The sequence below is a fragment of the Lynx rufus genome, unplaced genomic scaffold, assembly GCF_022079265.1.
Source record: "Lynx rufus isolate CCGP_SWC_20201006 ecotype Redwood Valley unplaced genomic scaffold, mLynRuf1.p SCAF_9, whole genome shotgun sequence".
Lineage (NCBI taxonomy): Eukaryota > Metazoa > Chordata > Mammalia > Carnivora > Felidae > Lynx > Lynx rufus.
Window position 1 is genome coordinate 99,541,014 of NW_025814897.1, and position 18,494 is coordinate 99,559,507.

Here is an 18,494-nt window from a genome sequence, read left to right on the forward strand (position 1 = left end):
GAGGAGGAGGGAGGCTGGGAAAGCAGGCTGGGGCTCGGTGTTGCAATTCCGGGCAGTGCAGGGACCTTTGCTCTACGAGGTGTCTATGGAGGGGAGGGAACACTGACTCTGGAGGCTGCCGGGATTGGGGTGGGGGTGCCTGGGAGGCCGTCTTTCTGTAAGAGCAGCTAAGAGGCACCGGGGTGAGGAGAGGAAGGGGAGAGACGTGGAACTGGGCTGGTCTACAGGGAAATGCGACTGTCATGGTTGGGGGAAGGGAAGCAGGGGTGAGGCTGGGCTGAGGGGCGGCGGGCTGGGGAGGAGTCAGCATGGTAGGGAAGCTGCCCCGTGGGTGTGGGGGACGGCGGCCAGGGTTCTGGTCAGTCGTCTCCAGTCTGCCTAGCAGGAAGGAGAAGTGGCCCGACCCCTCAGCAGTCCCTCCCCTCAGCCTCTCCCCACATTACTTTCCTGGGGCTCCGGTCCTTCACTTGCTCAGCTCCGGCTCCTCCGCCAGCCAGCGAGGCCTCTGGACAGGGGATTGCACCATCCTCCTCTCCCAGCAAGGGGGCTCCAGAGACTGTCCCAGCCAGGAAGTCCGGTGGCCTGGGGATTCGGTGGGTCTGTTCCTCAGCACTGGCCTGGGGTTCTGTGTGTGAGTCTGGGGTGGGAGGGAGGTTACCCTGTAGATCTTAGAAAGTGGTCTCTGGGGAGAACTGAAGGATGATAATGGTGATGGCAGCCCAGGCAGCAACAGGATTCTATTTAGGTCCCAGAATAACTTCTGAAGGGTTCTGGGGGAGGGGGGTCCTGGCTGTGAATTGGAGCGACTCCCACAGGCAGGAGGTTTGTGCTGGGACCCTGGAAAGTGACAGTAGTGAGGGTGTCTAAGAAGCAGTGAGTTTTACTGTGTGAGTGAGCAGTGAGTGAGCTGGTCCTGGCCAACTTTGTTCCCAGTGCTGTCCTTACTTTGGAGTAAGAGGAAGGGGCTCTGACAGAAGCTGGGCAGATGTGCCCAAACACTCTGTGATGGCCTGGAGGGGTCCTTGGGGAGAAGAGGTGGCATGGTGGCCAACAGCTAAGACTTTGGAGTCAGACCAGAATTGGAATCTTGGCTCTACCATTGCCTGTGTAGCCATAGGCAATTTACTTAATCTCTTTGAACCTCAGTTTCCTGATCTGTAAAATGAGCTTAAGAATAGTCATGATATTGGGGTGCCTGGGTGGCTCAGTCGGTTAAACATCGTACTCTTGATTGCGGTTCAGGTCATGATCTCACGGTTCGTGAGTTCAAGCCTCGCAAGGAGCTCTGTGCTGATGACGCGAAGCCTGCTTGGGATACTGTCTCTCCTTCTCTCTGCCCCTCACCCGCTTGTGCTGTCTGTCTGTGTCTCTCTCTCTCAAAATAAATAAATAAACTTAAAAAAGAAAGAATAGTAACGACATCCATAGGAATATTGAGAGAAAGGCATATAAAGCCTTAGAACAGGCTGATATGTACGTATACAGCAAGTAAGTGTTAGCGGATATATTAGTACTGATAAGATCAGGAGGAGAAAGTTGCTGAGGCCAGAAAGGAGCCCGGTTCTGAAGACTGTAACATGGATCATTCCTGCAGGAGAGTCCCTTGGTAATGTCCAGGGCTCCAGGAAGAGATGTCCTTGTGGCTGGAGGCCCCTGTGCCTGATGCTTCTCCTGGTAAGCTTCTTCATCCCAGCCCTCTCCCCTGAGCCCACATCTCAGCCCTTCTCCTCCCTCAGGAATCAGCCTCCTTCGTTACTTGCCTTCTGCCATACCCCAGAGAGCAGTCTAGAGTCGTTCTTGGTATTGCTTGCCTCCTTCTGCCCAGACTACCTCTACACTGGTTCTGGTGCTGTTCCCTCCCAATCTGGGCTTGCTGCCGGGGATAGCTGGCATGTCCAGGGCTTAGCAGCACTGGCTTTGAAGAGTTCTGTCCAATCTCTGAAATGGATGCACATCAGCCCCTCAAGGGGACAGAGGTTAACATCCTCATTTAAGGTATTGAGGTACAGGGGACTGTAAGTGACTAGCCCTAGAGCCCACATGAACCCCGGGGGCCTGAAGCCTGAGCCAACATTTTGCTGCCCTCTAGGGGTAGAAACAAGTTTGCAGTTTCCCAGAAGGACACAGAGGAAGTGGATGGGAGGGACCTGAGAGACCCCCCCTTGTGCCTCTCTTTTGGGGCTAGACTCTGCAGTGGAGCTGTGGGAGCCAGATGCGCAAGATGCAAGTGGCCAGGCGCTGGGAGTCAGCAACTGCGTCCTCAGGGAGGAAGCCAGCACTCCCCAGTCGGCTGGGGACTCCCTGGGGGCAGGGCTGGAGGCAACAGAGCCCATAGTCCTGCTCCCTGGGGTGGATACCCCTCCAGAGTCTACAGGTGAGGAGCTGTTGGATTTGGAGGAGGCAGGGGCTCCCTGGATCTGGGAGAGGTACCTTAGGGCTGTTTACCTCATAAGATCATGGTTAAGTCCAAAGGCTTTGGATTCAACTAGACTTGAGTGATCTAAGTGTGAATTTTGTCTCTACCTTAGGCCTGTCCGAGTCTCAGTTTCCTTATTTGTAAAATGGAAGTAATAATGGTATTATCGCTTCTTGGCCTTTTGTCTAAGAGCAAGTATAACATCTGTTCTTACCAGTTTAATAATAGTATCTATCTGTTATGGCTGTTGTAAGGATGGATCAATGCATATAAAGGCTCAGACAATACCTAGGACATAATAGCACTTGGTATATGAGAGCTACTTTCTCATAACAGACTAGATAGTGTACAGGGAAGGGAATGAAGGTCACTGAGTGCTCAGGGCAGTGGCCAACTGGGCACCAAGCTTTTTTCTTGGAGGAGAACATTAAGGCTCTTCCCTGTACCCAGAGCTCCGTCCGCAAAAACGGAAAAAGGGGCCAGCCCCCAAAATGCTGGGGAATGAGCTGTGCAGTGTGTGTGGGGACAAGGCCTCTGGCTTCCACTACAACGTGCTGAGCTGTGAGGGCTGCAAGGGATTCTTCCGCCGCAGCGTCATCAAAGGAGCGCGCTATGTCTGCCACAGTGGGGGCCACTGCCCCATGGACACCTACATGCGTCGCAAGTGCCAGGAGTGTCGCCTTCGAAAATGCCGCCAGGCTGGCATGCGGGAAGAGTGTGAGTGTCTGGGGGCAGGAGTGGGGGAGGAGGCTTCTGGGAAAGGGGTGCCGGGGTGTGAGGGTAGACAGGCAGCTGAGCCTACAGGGCCTTCCTACATGGTCCCTACGTATAGATTAAAATCTCTTCCTTATGTTTACTCAATGCTCTCTGCTTTTCTGGAGACTCAAACTACCCCTGTGCCCCATCCTTGCTTCCTGTCTCCCCCTTTTCCTCCCTCCTCACGTCCGGCCCCGTCCTTAGGTGTCTTGTCCGAAGAGCAGATCCGCCTAAAGAAACTGAAGCGGCAAGAGGAAGAACAGGCTCAGGCCACATCCATGCCCCCAAGGGTGTCCTCACCTCCCCAAGTCCTGCCCCAGCTCAGCCCAGAACAGCGGGGCATGATTGAGAAACTGGTGGCTGCCCAGCAACAGTGTAACAGACGCTCTTTTTCTGACCGGCTCCGAGTCACGGTAACTGAGGGAGCTGGGGACAGATGGCTGTGCCCAGGGCATGGTTGGCTTCTTGATATCCGACTCAGTATAGTTTGTGTCTTCCGTCCTTGCCCTTCTGGATAGCCTTGGCCCATGGCACCAGATCCCCAGAGCCGGGAGGCCCGTCAGCAGCGCTTTGCCCACTTCACGGAGCTGGCCATCGTCTCTGTGCAGGAGATCGTTGATTTCGCCAAACAGCTGCCTGGCTTCCTGCAGCTCAGCCGGGAGGACCAGATCGCCCTACTGAAGACCTCTGCGATTGAGGTGGCTGGCAAGGCTGAGGGATGACGGGAGGACCGGGGCGGGATTGTCTCTGGCAGGGGCTTCACGACAGCCGCATGGGGAGTTGAAAGTGCCTCATGCCGAGACCAGCCTGCAGAGTCCCTGTTTGAGGTCTGCTGTTGTGTGCAGGTGATGCTCCTGGAGACGTCTCGGAGGTACAACCCTGGGAGTGAGAGTATCACCTTCCTCAAGGACTTCAGTTACAACCGGGAAGACTTTGCCAAGGCAGGTGAGAACTGAGATCAAAAAAAGATTGGGGTGGATGGAGAGACACTTTTGGCCATTGGGCTCATAGTGACTACAGAGACACAGGCCCAGGCTTTGGGTGGCTGTTCAGGGAAGGCTCCTCTTGTTTTCCCAAGATAGAAAGTTGGAATGGTGATCGGCCTCTCTCAGCTGCTCCAAATAGACCCCTGTCCTCTGTTGCATTTGGCCAGTGGTTCTCAAACAGTGTTCTAAGGAATCTGAGGTGGGGTTCTGGAGAATTGTCACCCTGGAGGAGGGTCAGAGAGGCACAGGAATGTCCTTCATCCTTCCTTGAGCCAAACAAGAAACTCCACGTAATATTGTGTTTCTGGATGATGTTTTGCCTAAAGAAAAGATTTTGCACCGAGTCTTAGTACTTAATAAGGAACTCAGTGGTGCCCTTTAAAGAACATGTGGACTGACTTCACCCTATCTTTCAAATGCTTTTTTTTTTATGCGTTGTGGAACAGAAGCTGAAACGTGGCAACTTCAGGGCCATTTTAGGTTAAGAGTGAACACTCCCTTCCCCGTGCTGCATTACACCTGGAATGTTCTCTCCAAGAATTCGTTCACAGCGCTGCTCTTTGATCCTTACTTGTAGGCTAAGCAGTGTTGGCTTCCTCATATTCAGTTGCTGGTGATGTTTGTGTCATGGGAGTGGGGGTGGGCAAGAATGGACGGCTGAGGGTGTTTTGGAGGGACTGGAACTTCAGCTCAACGGGAGACCGAGTAGTTTAACACCTGAGTGAGTGGGTCTGTAAAATAGGGCCAATGCTATGACTCCATTCTTGGGGTTTGGTAGGTCCTGCTTTCCAGGACAGAGCTCATTGTCTGGTTTCTGGTGACTCAGACCAGCTCATATGCCTCTTGTCCAATACAGGCCACTCTGAGCTTTCTAGGAAGGCCTCCCTTAACTATAGAGCATGACAGTGCCCTGTCACATCTCCTGGCTTCTCTAGTGCCCTGTGTGCTGCTGGAGTGTACAGGCGCCTAATGGGGGCAACTTTAGGACTTTTTTCCAGCTTTAAAAACCCAGCCCTGCTCCTTTTCTCTGCCTTTTTCCCTAAATGCCTATCATCCAGGTCGTTCCCAAGCGTGGCCTCCTCCTCCTCCCTAGCCTCCTCCTTTCTGAACCCTTCGCCATTCTCATGTCCGGGTGTTCCTGCAGCACTCGCGGGCTTGTGCCATCTGAATCTGCACCTATTTATAGATTCATTTATATAAGCAGTTGTGATGCCATCACATTTGCCTTTCATTTCTTTTTGTCAGCGAGGTCTTGGGGAGGAGGAGCAGGGGCCCTCTTTTGTCAGGTCTCCATTCCTCTCTGCATCCACTACTCTATGCTGCAGCCACTAATGATGTGGCCTGATAACATGAGCAGACCCTGCAAGGGTGCACAGACCATCTCCAGAACCTCCGCCTCCTCTCTGTACAAAGGGGCTGTTCGGCACAATTGGAGGCTCAACACCTCAACAAGAAAGGCTTTATAAAATGGGGCTTGTCCATTAAATGTCTCAGCACACACTTGATAAACATCAGGGTGAAAGTACAGGAAGTGACTAACCAAGAAGCCTTGAATGGAAAAGTTAGCAGATGGTTGCTAAAAGAAATCTGAGAAAGCTTAGGGGATAGGGTGGAGTGGGGGAGACTGTGTGATGGGAGAAGCGTTCTTTACATGTCACGACTTTAGGTCATGGTTTGTTGAACTTCACTCTCCTCAGCAAGAAATCTGGCTCTGTTTTTTTTAATCTATTACTTATTTAACAAGCACTTATATAGTATGTGGCACATTATAATAAGGATCCATCATGAGATGAGTACTATTACTATCTCCATTCTGCAGATGGAAAAAACCAAGGCCCAGAGAACTTAAATAACTTACCCAAGGTCACACAACCCAATAAATGGCAGAGCCAGGACTCCAACCCAGGCAGTCTGTTGTCATAGTCCATACCCTCAACCTTATTGCTGTGTTCTTGCTGGGATGTGAAACATGTTATCTCTGGTATTCAAACAAGTAAGGCCTATTGCCAGTGAAAAAGTTTTCTTTGTAAACAAAAATAAGAGTTGCCTCTATTTCTAGTAATGTGGGGTCCTCCAGAATGCCAATAATAGGGGCACCTGGGTGGCTTAATCAGTTAAGTGTCCAACTTCGGCTCAGTTCATGATCTTGCACTTTGTGGGTTCAAGCCCTGAGTTGGGCTCTGTGCTGACAGCTAGGAGCCTGGAGCCTGCTTCGGATTCTGTGTCTCCCTCTCTCTCTGCCCTTCCCCTGCTCACGTTCTGTCTTTCAAAAATAAATAAACATTTTTTTTAAAAGCCAATAATAGAAGAATTTATCCTTGTCATTCAATTCAGCACCTCCTATGTGCCAGGCACAGCACTATGTGCTTTGCATGCTTTATCATTTAGCCGTCTCAACAGTCTTACAAGTTCAGATGAGCTTCCCATATCACAGATGAGGCTTAGAGAAGTTAAGAAACTTGCCTAACATTACACAGCAGAGCCCTGGAGACTTCTTCGTGCGTTCCCAATAGTTCCCCTAAGTTGAGGAGTTGGAGGAGAGAAGGAAGCTCCCACGGCTCGTGCTGCATGCCCCCGCCTCCCTTCTTCCTCCCCAGGGCTACAGGTGGAATTCATCAACCCCATCTTCGAGTTCTCCAGAGCCATGAATGAGTTGCAGCTCAATGATGCTGAGTTTGCTCTGCTCATCGCCATCAGCATCTTCTCTGCAGGTGTGAGGAGGGGCAGGAGGGAAAGGGAGCAAGAGACTTGCACCAAGAGGGGGCTGCAGGCCCCATGGGGCAGGAGTTGTGGGGGTGGAAGCCCATGTCGTGCTACTTTGGGAGATGTTGGGTGTGGCATGTCCCTATTTTGGGGGTTGTGATTTGGGATATGGAACTAAGACCGTGGCCAGACTTGCTCCTCGACTCTCTTGGTGACCTGTAGACCGGCCCAACGTGCAGGACCAGCTCCAGGTAGAGAGGCTACAACACACATACGTGGAGGCTCTGCATGCCTACGTCTCCATCCACCACCCCCATGTGAGTCTCCCGATGGTGTCCTTTTTCCTCCTCCCCACAGGCTTATCCCCTGACACACCTGTTTTCCCTTCAAGACTCCTTCCCTGACTACATCTTGCACAGACAATTTGGTACTTCTCTCACAACTCCCCTACCCTTGCCCCTTCCCTGGGGAGAGACAGAACCTGTATTTGTCCCTCTCTTCCCCTAGGACCGACTGATGTTCCCAAGGATGCTAATGAAACTGGTGAGCCTCCGGACCCTGAGCAGTGTTCATTCAGAGCAAGTGTTTGCACTGCGCCTGCAGGACAAAAAGCTTCCCCCGCTGCTCTCTGAGATCTGGGATGTGCACGAATGACTGTTCTTCCCCCATATCTTCTGTTTTCTGGGCTGGATGGCTGAGGCGCCTGGCTGCCTCCTACAGGTGGAGCTGACTGAGAAGGGCAAACATTCCTGGGAGCTGGGCAAAGGAGATCCTCGTGTGGCATTAAAGGAGAGTCAAAGGGTTGGGAGTTTTGTGGCTGCTGGGCAGTGAGGGTCCTGCTAGAAGTGTGCTCCATTTGAAGATCGTACTGACCCAACCAAATGGATGAACCTGGGGGCCACTTTGCACAAGGTTCTCCAGGGCCCTGCCCCTCCTGCCTCCACCACTTCCTGTTTTCCCCACAGGGCCCCAAGAGAAATTCTCCACTGTCACTGCGGCTTGGCCATAAATGCCTGGGGGCTGCCTCACTGATAGGTCTGGCGCTGTCTGTACAGAAGGACCAAAAAGAAGACAGAACGAGAGAAAAAAAGTCTCTGGATTGGGGGTGGGGGCACGGCCACCATAGAGGAGGAAACCGTCCTTTAGGATCCGCCTCCAGACGCATAACCGAGACAAGTCACAAGTGACAGCCTGGGCAGTGAGAGGGGACTTCCTTTTACCAACCCCATGAGGATAAATGAAATGCTGAGGCTTAGATGCCCCCTTCCCTTTTAGTGACCCAAGTGGGATTGTGTTGTCTTTCTAAGGTGGGGGGGCGGGGTAGGAGGTTGAAGTTTCAGAACTAACACCCCGGTCATGCACCTGTCTTCGTGGGCGCGCTCATAATGCCTCGGGTGTTCCGTTGGCACCTAAAAAAGAGGGTACAACAGCCTATCCTCTAGGGCCCCAGGCCTTGTGGGACAGGAGGAAAAGTGCCCTGACACCAGGGTGTAGGCTGCCCTGCTGCGGGTTTGTCTTGTGGGAAGGGCTGGACTCCATTTCCCACCGGACACCGCGGCACCGTTCACGTCCCCTTCGATCTGCGCGCTCCCTCGTAGGTGAGACAGCGGGCCGCGCCTTCCGGCCTCGGTCCCCCCCGCCGTCCCTGAGTTGGTAGGCTCCACCTCCAGGGCAGCGGCTTTGCAGCCCCGGCTGCTGGGCACTTCCAAGCCGCTTGCAGGGGGAGGAAGCGTGAGGTGTGGGGGACGCTCAGAAAGTCTCAAGAGCAGTTTCATCTTGAGAAGTCGCTCCCAGATTAATCTACATTTCGTCGAAATGGGCGCTATTACCTTGTCAAATTAAAATCTCTTTGTGCAACCTGAACAAAAGGTATTCCTTTGAGTCCTCCCCATGGCACGCTTGGCGCTGGGCTGGCCCAGCGCTCCGCATCGCCTTCCCACTCCCACTCGGATAGGTGTGTGCGTAGCCGCCTTTCTCCCGAGGTTGGCTCCACCCTTCAGCGCTCGGCTTGGTGCAGCTCTGTCCCCCCCAGTGGTGCATGGTACAGCCCCCGACCCCCTCAACCTCTCCCTCCCTCGCGGGCTCGGAGTGGTACGCGCCCCCCCCTCCCCCGGGGCAGACACGGAACTGGCGCGCGCTGGAAGCGGCGCCGGCAAGCGACCGACGCTCAGCTGCCAGGGGCGGTCTGACTGGGCCTGGCCGGTTCCCCGAGGCTCGGGAGGTAGGAAGGTCCGGGCCACTCGGGGGCCCTGGAAGGATATTTGGGACGGGACTCCTTGCGGGGGTGAACGGGCTCTGACAGGAAACAGGGGTTCTGGGGGAAGCGGCCTCTGAGGAGGCCCTAAGAGGCGTGTGTGTGGAGTGGGGGGGGCGTGGGGTCTGGAGAGGAAGGGGAGTCCGTCGGGAAGGGGGCGGGGCTAGAAGTGAGAGCGCTCGGGGCCGCGGACCGGGTGCGGGCTGCCAGACCCAGCGCCGCTCGCGGCGGCTGGGCTCGATTCCTGCCGGCCGGGCAGGGGCGGGTGAGAACTGTCCAGCAGGTGAGGGGGCGGGCAGAGCTGTCCAGCCCGGGGGCCGAGCCGGGATAAGCACCTGGCGCGTGCGCGCGTGTGTATGTGTGTGTGCATCTTACATTTGATCACGATTTGGAGACCATGTTTGGTTCTTTGGGGAAAAAAAATTGCGGGAGGGGGGGAAGTGTTTCAAAACTGCTTGTTGGAGGGTCGAGACACCATTTAATCTTTGCCGCAACTGCTTCCCTTCCTATCCTCGTGCATCTCTAAATTCCTCTTCCTGCCCGGCCTCCCCCCCCCCCCCCGCCTTTCCCAACCCTGCCTATTGCCTGCCTTATTGCTCTCGTTCTCCCCCACGCTGACCGGTCTGTGCTGATGCGCTTGCAAGGTCACTGCCTGGGTAGGAGGGGAGAGAGCCTCCTGTTGTGCTCACGTCAGCAAAGATGTCATATCACTCTCCGGTTCCTGTGGTTTTACTATGACATTCTGCCCCAAACGAGGGACGAATCCAAAGGGTTGGTTAACGTTACCATTTGTAGGCTGAAAAGACATAGAGAACGTAAAGATCTGTGGATTCCAAATCTGCATCTGGAGTGGATGGTGATGGAGGACTTCCGCAGATAGGTATGCGTTTAGGGCTTGATGCCTTTGGAATATAGGAGCTGGAAACCAGGGACTCCCCCTTAGTAAACATGGTTGAAGCAAGAGGCAGAGGCTGAGCCTGGGTTGGTATGAAGACAGGATGTGAGTTATAGGTGATGTTAGAGGCTTTACAGAGAGGAGGGAGAATGGAGAGAAAAGCCTTGGTTATCTCTGCAATCTGAATAACGGGAGGTAGTGGCTATTGATGAGACATGAAGTGTGGCTAAGCATCTATCCTATCACTAGTACTAGAATAGTCACAAGATCTTGGGGTCCTCGTGGCTCTGGAGGGACATGAACGTTGTAGGGCATGATAATGATTTGAGTTTTATCACATGCTTCTCAAGTGGGAGGGCTGGGATCTCACCAAGGCTAGAGGCCTGATGCCCTAATATGTCAGTAGAAGATACTTCAGGTGTGATACTTGAGATTTTGGCAGGAAAGGGCTCTTGATTTTCAGTGTAAAATAGATTTCAAGGCTTAGCCTTGAGCTCTGGCTCTGTAAATTCTGTTTTGAGATACATTGGCTCTCATCCTAAGTATTTTGCACATAATTATAGAACAAATTATGCTTTTACCTATGCCCCTTTTCATTTCTCTATTTCCCTCCCCTTCTTACTCTGCTTGGGAGGAGTTGAAATCAACTTTATAGTAGTGCCCCACCTACTGCGGTTTGCTCATGACTCCATGGCACTGGAGAGAACCAAAGGACTTTTTGGGTGTTAGTGATACCTAGAAATGAGCATATGGCATGTTTTAGAAACTTGGTTTTGGTTGTGTAGAAAGAAGAAATCTCTCAAAATCCAGAAGTAGGACAAAGTGCAAACTAAAGATAGGTAGGGAAGAAGATAACCTAATAATTAGCAGGTGCTGTCAGTGGAAGAAGTATCTCTAGGTTCAAAGAGAATGAATTGTTATGGGCCCTGGCTGACTCTGGAGTAGCAGCTGCTAGCACTGTGCGGTCACCAAGCAGGGGAGGGGCTGTGGCTGTGCTATAAATAGTTCTGGGAGCCAGAGTCGCCATGGAGACAAACCCGAATCCTATTACCTGCAGGTCCTCTATTGGGAGCAACAGAAGGGAGGGAGCAGAATTTTGAGGATTTGAGAGGTATTGCAGAGCGGTCTATTTATTATTAAGTAGGGAAGAAAAAAGATAGAGCTTCTCATTATCTAAATCAAATAGAATCTTAAGCATACAGGGAGTGTGCATGTCTATGTATGGAAGTGCACACAGCAGCAGAAAAAAGAGTGGTGTGTGTGTAGTGTAATGAGAATGTCTGTGTATACAGTAAAGAAGGTCCTAGTGTGGCCATGTGTGGAGCACAGAGGTACACTTCTGTATGCACCGAGGATAGCTTGTAGTGGAGTGAACCATTTTATTTAGAGAAGTGTATGGGCACCCAACAGGATTTAGATTATAATTAAGACCACGTAAGCTTTTCCTAACTTTTGGTCTATGGTTTAGAAATTACTGAGCACCTCTTCCTGTCCTTGCAGAAATCCTATTATTTCTGCATCTAATTCTTAATTTCTATTAGAGATAGAAGGACAAAGTCTCATCTGTGTGTTTTGTATCACTGATTCCAATCTTGGGACTAGAGTAGAGGAAAAAAAAAAAAAAAAAAAGACTATGATTCAGCACCAAGGGCAGAGCTAGTAGCGGTAGCCAGTGAGCCCCTTTCTTGCTTGAAGAGGGAAGAAAAATGGTTTAGATGGAGCAGTTGGAGCATGGATATTCCCCATGTGAGATTGCACAGGGTACAGTAGCCCACTGTTGTTGTTGTCTCAGTGCATTAAGTATACAATTTATATGGTAGTTTCCCATGAAGCTGAATGCAGCATGTTGGTTCAGGAAATAATTAGGTTTTCATATAGAGCTAGGAGTATAGATTAGTACTGATTAGAGTCTGGTTTGATACTGATTCAGCCTGGAGCTGTCCTAGAAGTGACTTAGTTTTTATTGTCATAATGACAGTCCTGTTTAGACTAACTGGCTCTATTTTTTAGAAACAGAGCACCAGGAGTGAGGCTGGAAATGGGCTGGTTTGTGGGGATGGGGAAGTGAGCCATTATTTATCCTACTTTTTAAAAATTTATTTATTTTGAAAGAGAGCGCACGTGCATGTAAGCATGAGCAGGGGAGGGGAAGAGAGAGAGAGGGGAAGAGAGAGAGAGAATTTCAAGCAGGCTCCACATGACCTAAACAGAAATCCAGAGTTGGATGCTTAACTGACCGAGCCACCCAGGCATCCCTCTCCTACTTCTTGACATTTGGCCCTGTGAGTTCAAAAGCTTAGACCAAGCTCTAGGCTAGGAAAAGTGTCATGTTTCCCCATCTTTACTACTGAAATGGAAGGTCTTCTGACCTATGACCCTGGCTGGAATGAAGCTGAGAGAGATGAGTCCCTACACCCAGCAGTGGATCTTATCAGTACTTTTTTTCCTATTGGACTTGAATTTTCAGATAATATCAGAAATCCTCCTGGGAACATTGACTCCTTGTGCGGTGCCTTGAAGTTTCTCTGAGATGAACTGATGAATTGGAATCATGGTGCAAAAGAAGAAGTTCTGTCCTCGGTTACTTGACTATCTAGTGATCGTAGGGGCCAGGTAACCAAGAAGAGACTGGTTTTTGTCTTGTCTTTTGGGATAACCACAACATCTATAATTATTCCCTTTCCCCATGCCCACATTGCTTTGCATATCTCATTCTTTCTCTATTATTTTACCCTCATAGGAACATTGATGCCATTAGTGAAAATAGCAGTCAGGTGGATTGAGAGCATTGGCCCAAAGGAACAGAAACAGAACAGAATTGCTCTTATCTAGCATCTTTGTGTTCTTGGGCAAATATACCCTGTATACTTCAGTTTCCTTATTTTGTAAAAAAAAAAAAAAAAAAAAAAAGTACCCTGTGCTCTTTCTCAACCTACATATGCTCTTTTGGTAATTCATTAGCTAATACACCTTTTAAAAGTGCTAATCATCTTAATGCATTGGTGATAATTCTATTGCTGCGATTTTCCTTGCATTTCAGGATGGGTATCTTCATGACACTGCAGACCTCATTTAGCCCCCCAGCTAAATGTGGCAAGCAGCACCCAAGTTTTCCAAGGTCGTGCAGTTAGGTTACTTTATCCAAAATAGCATTTTGAGCTTTATTTCTGGACTGTGGTTAAAATTTGAAACAACATCCTATCCCTCCAGGCTGCTGAATTTGTCTTTATATTCTTCAGGCACCCGAGCAGTGATAGTGTGGCCCAGACTCCCGAATTGCTACGGCGATACCCGCTGGAGGACCACGCTGAGTTTCCCCTGCCCCCAGACGTTGTGTTTTTCTGCCAACCAGAGGGCTGTCTGAGTGTGAGGCAGCGACGCATGAGCCTGCGGGATGACACTTCTTTCGTCTTCACCCTCACTGACAAGGACACTGGAGTCACGCGTTACGGCATCTGTGTTAACTTCTACCGCTCCTTCCAGAAGCGAATGCCTAAGGAGAAGGGGGAAGGTGGGGGAGGGTCCCGTGGGAAGGAAGGACCCCGTGCCACTTGTGCCTCAGAAGAAGTTGGTACTGAGAGCTCGGAGAGTGGCTTGTCCCTGCAGCCTCCCAATGCTGACTCTGCCCCTGAGGTGAATCAGTCTCCTCGGGGCAAACCCCGGGCCAAGGCAGGAAGCCGTTCCCGCAACAGTACTCTGACATCCTTGTGTGTGCTCAGCCACTACCCCTTCTTCTCCACCTTCCGAGAATGTCTGTACACCCTCAAACGTCTGGTGGACTGCTGCAGTGAGCGGTTGCTGGGCAAGAAACTAGGCATCCCTCGAGGCATACAAAGGTACACTTTGCCACTGATGGTCAGAAGAGAGGGAAGCAGTTAGAGATGAGGTATAATTGGTGTGTGAGGGGCAGGAAATTGCCTCTAAAGCCTGAGGTCCTTCAGGTAGCTAGAATGAAGTGTTGTCTTATATCCTGTTGTATATTTAAGAATAAACTTTTGTTTAAAAAAAAAAAAGCCTGAGGTCTTTCATACCTATTTAAGCATTTTTGTGTTAGTCCTTTCTAAGCGAAAGACAGCTGCAAAGTTAAACTTCCTGCCATAATAATGTTTGGAGTTCAACATTTCATGGCAGGCGGGACAGTAAGTCCTGCTGTGTATACATTTTTATACTTGTTTCACCCTTGTATATTCTCTCTGGTCCTAGCTGAGCCCAAAGGGTGGGCTTTTCCAGTTGTCAGCATTTTACTCTCTATGGTTGCATTGGGTTGCTTTGGGGTATCAGCTCCTGGTGCTTACGCATCTGTTTCCTGCTGTCTGTTCCTCAGGGACACTATGTGGCGCATCTTTACTGGATCATTGCTAGTGGAGGAGAAGTCAAGTGCCCTTCTGCATGACCTTCGAGAGATTGAGGCCTGGATCTATCGATTGCTGCGCTCCCCAGTGCCTGTTTCTGGGCAGAAGCGAGTAGACATTGAAGTCCTACCCCAGGAGCTCCAACAAGCTCTGACCTTTGCTCTTCCAGACCCTTCTCGATTCACCCTAGTGGATTTCCCACTGCACCTTCCCTTGGAACTTCTGGGTGTGGATGCCTGTCTTCAGGTGCTAACCTGCATCCTGTTAGAGCACAAGGTGAGAGAGCCAGCTTTTTAGATCTTTAAGGACAGGGACTACATCTTTCTCATCTTTTTGTCTCTAGGAGGTAACATGGTGCCAGGTATACGGCACTACTCAGTAGATGTGGGTTGAATTAAGTGGGATGTGTTCAGAGGGTTTGCCACTCAGGTGAATTATCCTACGCTAGACTGAACTAATTCTCTGGAAGTATCAGTAGTTCTAGTCTAATGAGTGGTCCTGGCATTGGGCGAACAAGAGCCAGAAAAGTAAGGCATGAGGCAGGGATAATTGTGGAAGCCATGCTCATGGAGCCCTACACATGGTGAAATGGAAATTAAATTGTAGCATTGGAAACTTTCCCCATAAACCTTATTTAGGCCGTTGAATGATCCTTATGGTATGGCTTGTGGCAGGTGGTGCTACAGTCCCGAGACTACAATGCCCTTTCCATGTCTGTGATGGCGTTTGTGGCGATGATCTACCCATTGGAGTATATGTTTCCTGTAATCCCACTGTTGCCCACCTGCATGGCATCGGCAGAACAGGTGAGTTTCAGGTGTTTTTTGGCTTTGTCACCTCTGTCTTCCAACTCTGGCCAGCTCTGAGGGAGAACGCCCGATGCCAAGAAGTTGTAAATCAGTACTGGTCTTCAATCCTTTACTCTAACTTCTTTGTCTGCAAAACATGACCTAACTTTGAACTGATTTGATGGCAAAACTTGTGTTATTTGTGGTTTTTATTTATCAAAGTAAATGTTAATCATTATAGGTTACTGGCCATGCTCCTGCAGGTGTTACATAATATACAGAATATACACTGTCGCCTTTCTAAAATCTGAAAAATCATGAATACTAAAACACACCTAGCCTCAAGAGTTTTGGAAAAGAGATTATGGACCTGCATTTCCTCATCAAGAAAAATCCTCGTGTGATAAGTGATCGAAATATGTTTAGTTTTTGTTTCTTACCCTCTTATTTTTTTTCTACAGCTACTGTTAGCTCCAACTCCGTACATCATTGGGGTCCCTGCCAGCTTCTTCCTCTACAAACTGGACTTCAAAATGCCTGATGATGTATGGCTGGTGGATCTGGACAGCAATAGGGTGAGGTTCTTGGCTGAGATATTATAGAGTCCAGAATAGGATTGTGTTCTGTTTTTCTAGATTATTCCCAAGAAGGTCCTCAGTTGGTGGGTGATTTGTCTTGTGTGACTCATTGATACCATTTTTTTTTTAATGCTTAGCTTTTACTTTATTGGCTAATAGGCCCTTGGTTAAGACCCAAATGAGTACAAGATTTAGTTTTGCCAGAATGAAGTGCTCCCCCGCATCTAGAAGCAGTAGGCAGTTGTGGTTGTGGGACCACTGCCTATGGTGTAGGTCATCTCATGGTTTTCCTGGGTATGGTTTCTAGTAAGACAGTGCCTTTCAGGCTTAAAATGTACAGTAATATTCTGTAGTGTGAATATACTCAAATTTCAGCAGGAAGCCCTTATATCTGTTTATAGTAAAAGTTTAGAAAATACAAATAAGTGTAAAGAAATAAATAAAAACCAGGGGCATCTGAGTGGCTGTCGGGTAAGGGTCCAACTCTTGATTTTGGCTCAGGTGATGATCTCATGGTTCATGGGTTTGAGCCCTGCTTTGGGCTTCATGCTAACATTGTGGAGTCTGCTTGGAATATTCTCTCTCTCTCTCTCTCTCTCTCTCTTTCTCTCTCTCTCTCTCTCTCTCTCTCCCCCTCCCCACTCTCTCTCTCTGACTCTTCCCCTCCCACACGTGCACACTCGCTCTCTCAAAATAAACTTTGAAAAAAAAAAAAAAGAAAAAACATAGTCCTATTGTCTGGACGTAGTCTCCAGTAACATGAGGTATATTTCTTTTCAGGTGTGTATGTATATCACAGCCGTGTATATGTGTGCCCCTAATACACGTGTATATGTAATATATTTGTATGCATAATATACATGTTCACATATATGTGAAAATACTGTGTATACAACTTCCACTTAACCCTTACGTAAGAGTAACTCCTGAGCAATTAATTCTAAGGTCGTGCCTTTTGTCTTTTTTCTGGTGCAGGTGATTGCCCCCACCAATGCAGAAGTGCTACCAATCCTGCCAGAACCGGAATCATTGGAGCTGAAAAAGCATCTGAAGCAGGTGAGTGAAGAATGAAGAGGAAGAGGAGCGGTAGCTACTCCCGGGTGGCTGCAGAGGCTGTAGCTGTTGTGAGAGCCCGTTTCCCTTCGGACCTCAGGTGGAATAGGTTTTCTTAGCCTCAGGTGGGCTTAAGAAGAGGTGTATCACATTTCTGGGTGGCAGGATGACTCTCCAAAAGGCTATTAGATATCTTCTAATTCATTGTATGCCTCCCACCCTCTAATACTTAGAATACTATATATATATATAAAAAAAACCTTCATTTTCTGTTTCTTGTCACGTGTACCATTCTTTGTGGCTTAGAGTGTTCTCTCAGTCCTGTAAGGAAAGAACTAGTTGTTTGGATAGTCTGGCTCCTTTTATATTTTCCTCCTGAATTGACCTCTAGGTCCCTGAAGAATGCTTTCTTCAAAAATTCCTCTCTTTGAATAATCTCTTAAATACATTTTTTCATTGCTTTTCTTCCTCTCCTGCATGCTGAACACAGTACCTGAAGGTAAAATATGACAAGGCCCCATCCCTTTGCCCTGTTGTATGTGTTATGTAGGACCACCAGTAGATAGCTCCGTATTTATTTTTAGGAATCCTTGTTGTCATCTTCAGGGTCTTCAGGAATCTCTGTGTTGTCTTAGTTGCTAAGCAGTACCTCTGCTTGGTGTAAATGGGTCATTTTGTAGCATCCCTCTCATCATCCCTGCTGATGTAATATGGTGTCTTGTTACTGCAGAGTCTGTGAGGATTGCAAGTTGAGAAAGTTCTCTGTCTTCCTTTGCCGTGTTTTCATTCTTGATGGTTACTTTAGTATGACTAATGAGATGGAGAGGTTGATGTATAGAATGGTACTTTAAATGTTGGTAGGAGTTAAGATCCTTGGGCTCCTTAATCCTGTGTCCTTCCCCCCGCTACTTGAAGTGTGGTCCATGGACCAGCAGTGTCACTTTTGCCTGCGGTTGTTAAAAGTGCAGAATCACCCCAGATATATTGAACCAGAAAAATCTGCATTTTTAACAACATTCCCGATGACTCCAATGCTCATGAATATTTAAGGAAGCCCTGCTGGTCTAGATCAGTGGTTTTCAAACTGCCCCATGGAGCCTCATAGGGGCTGATTTAGGCTGGTAACACTGAGCACGTGAGGTTCTGGGTTCCTTATGTCCTTCAGAGAAGCTTTACTTTTACGTGTCTCAGTTGTTTATATTTTCATACAGATTTCAACATGTTGTTGAAAAAGAACATTTCATGGCTAAAATAAATTTGAAAATTATTGCCCTGGACTTCAGATTTGATCAGGTTGCCTTGAACCAACCTGGCTTAAACTGCAAGGCTACATAATTCAGATCATCTTCTAAAGGTTAAAGTACGGTATTTGGATTCTGATTTCAAAGATTAAGGCTCTTTCCTAGGAGATGAGATTGGCCAGCTGCCCAGGAATCTGCCTTCTATAGGGGATTTCTTGTTGTTCCACAGGCCCTTGCCAGCATGAGTCTCAACACCCAGCCCATCCTCAATCTGGAGAAATTCCATGAAGGCCAAGAGATCCCCCTTCTCTTGGGAAGGCCCTCTAACGACTTACAGTCCACACCTTCCACTGAATTCAACCCACTCATTTATGGCAATGATGTAGATTCTGTGGATGTCGCAACCAGGTACGACCAAGTCGACTAGACCATCACAGGTGCTTAGATTGGGTTCTGCTCTCTCATTAGGTAT

The 18,494-nt window shown here is 49.1% G+C and overlaps 2 protein-coding genes and 1 pseudogene across 31 annotated transcripts in view; all 3 read left to right on the forward strand.

Moving 5' to 3' along the window:
- Window positions 1–357: 357 nt before the first annotated feature.
- NR1H3 (nuclear receptor subfamily 1 group H member 3) lies at window positions 358–7,664 on the forward strand. 2 transcript variants are annotated; one of them, XM_047070609.1, is made up of 10 exons: window positions 358–631; window positions 1,595–1,674; window positions 2,186–2,374; window positions 2,867–3,133; window positions 3,377–3,585; window positions 3,691–3,870; window positions 4,018–4,117; window positions 6,756–6,869; window positions 7,084–7,178; window positions 7,369–7,664. In XM_047070609.1, exons 2-10 carry the CDS (start codon window positions 1,632–1,634, stop codon window positions 7,513–7,515), a joined length of 1,344 nt encoding a protein of 447 aa, XP_046926565.1. In that variant the 5' UTR covers window positions 358–631; window positions 1,595–1,631; the 3' UTR covers window positions 7,516–7,664. The 2 variants fall into 2 exon arrangements, with proteins under 2 accessions (XP_046926565.1, XP_046926566.1); XM_047070610.1 differs by having other exon boundaries at window positions 358–593.
- LOC124506616 (uncharacterized) lies at window positions 2,582–2,706 on the forward strand (annotated as a pseudogene).
- A 1,160-nt stretch (window positions 7,665–8,824) lies between the features above and the next one.
- The window catches only part of MADD (MAP kinase activating death domain), a 40,053-nt gene continuing 30,383 nt past the window's right edge, over window positions 8,825–18,494 (forward strand). For 11 of the 29 annotated variants that reach the window (XM_047072106.1, XM_047072110.1, XM_047072111.1 and 8 more), the window contains exons 1-9: window positions 8,826–9,082; window positions 9,911–9,995; window positions 12,478–12,623; window positions 13,250–13,846; window positions 14,335–14,638; window positions 15,037–15,168; window positions 15,612–15,725; window positions 16,704–16,784; window positions 18,252–18,430. In XM_047072106.1, coding sequence (XP_046928062.1) covers window positions 12,562–12,623; window positions 13,250–13,846; window positions 14,335–14,638; window positions 15,037–15,168; window positions 15,612–15,725; window positions 16,704–16,784; window positions 18,252–18,430 — 1,469 coding nt within the window. In that variant the 5' untranslated portion in view covers window positions 8,826–9,082; window positions 9,911–9,995; window positions 12,478–12,561. Of the gene's footprint in view, window positions 9,083–9,326; window positions 9,399–9,910; window positions 9,996–12,477; window positions 12,624–13,249; window positions 13,847–14,334; window positions 14,639–15,036; window positions 15,169–15,611; window positions 15,726–16,703; window positions 16,785–18,251; window positions 18,431–18,494 lie in introns of those variants that run through there. The other 18 variants (XM_047072132.1, XM_047072124.1, XM_047072126.1 and 15 more) reach the window with 5 other exon arrangements.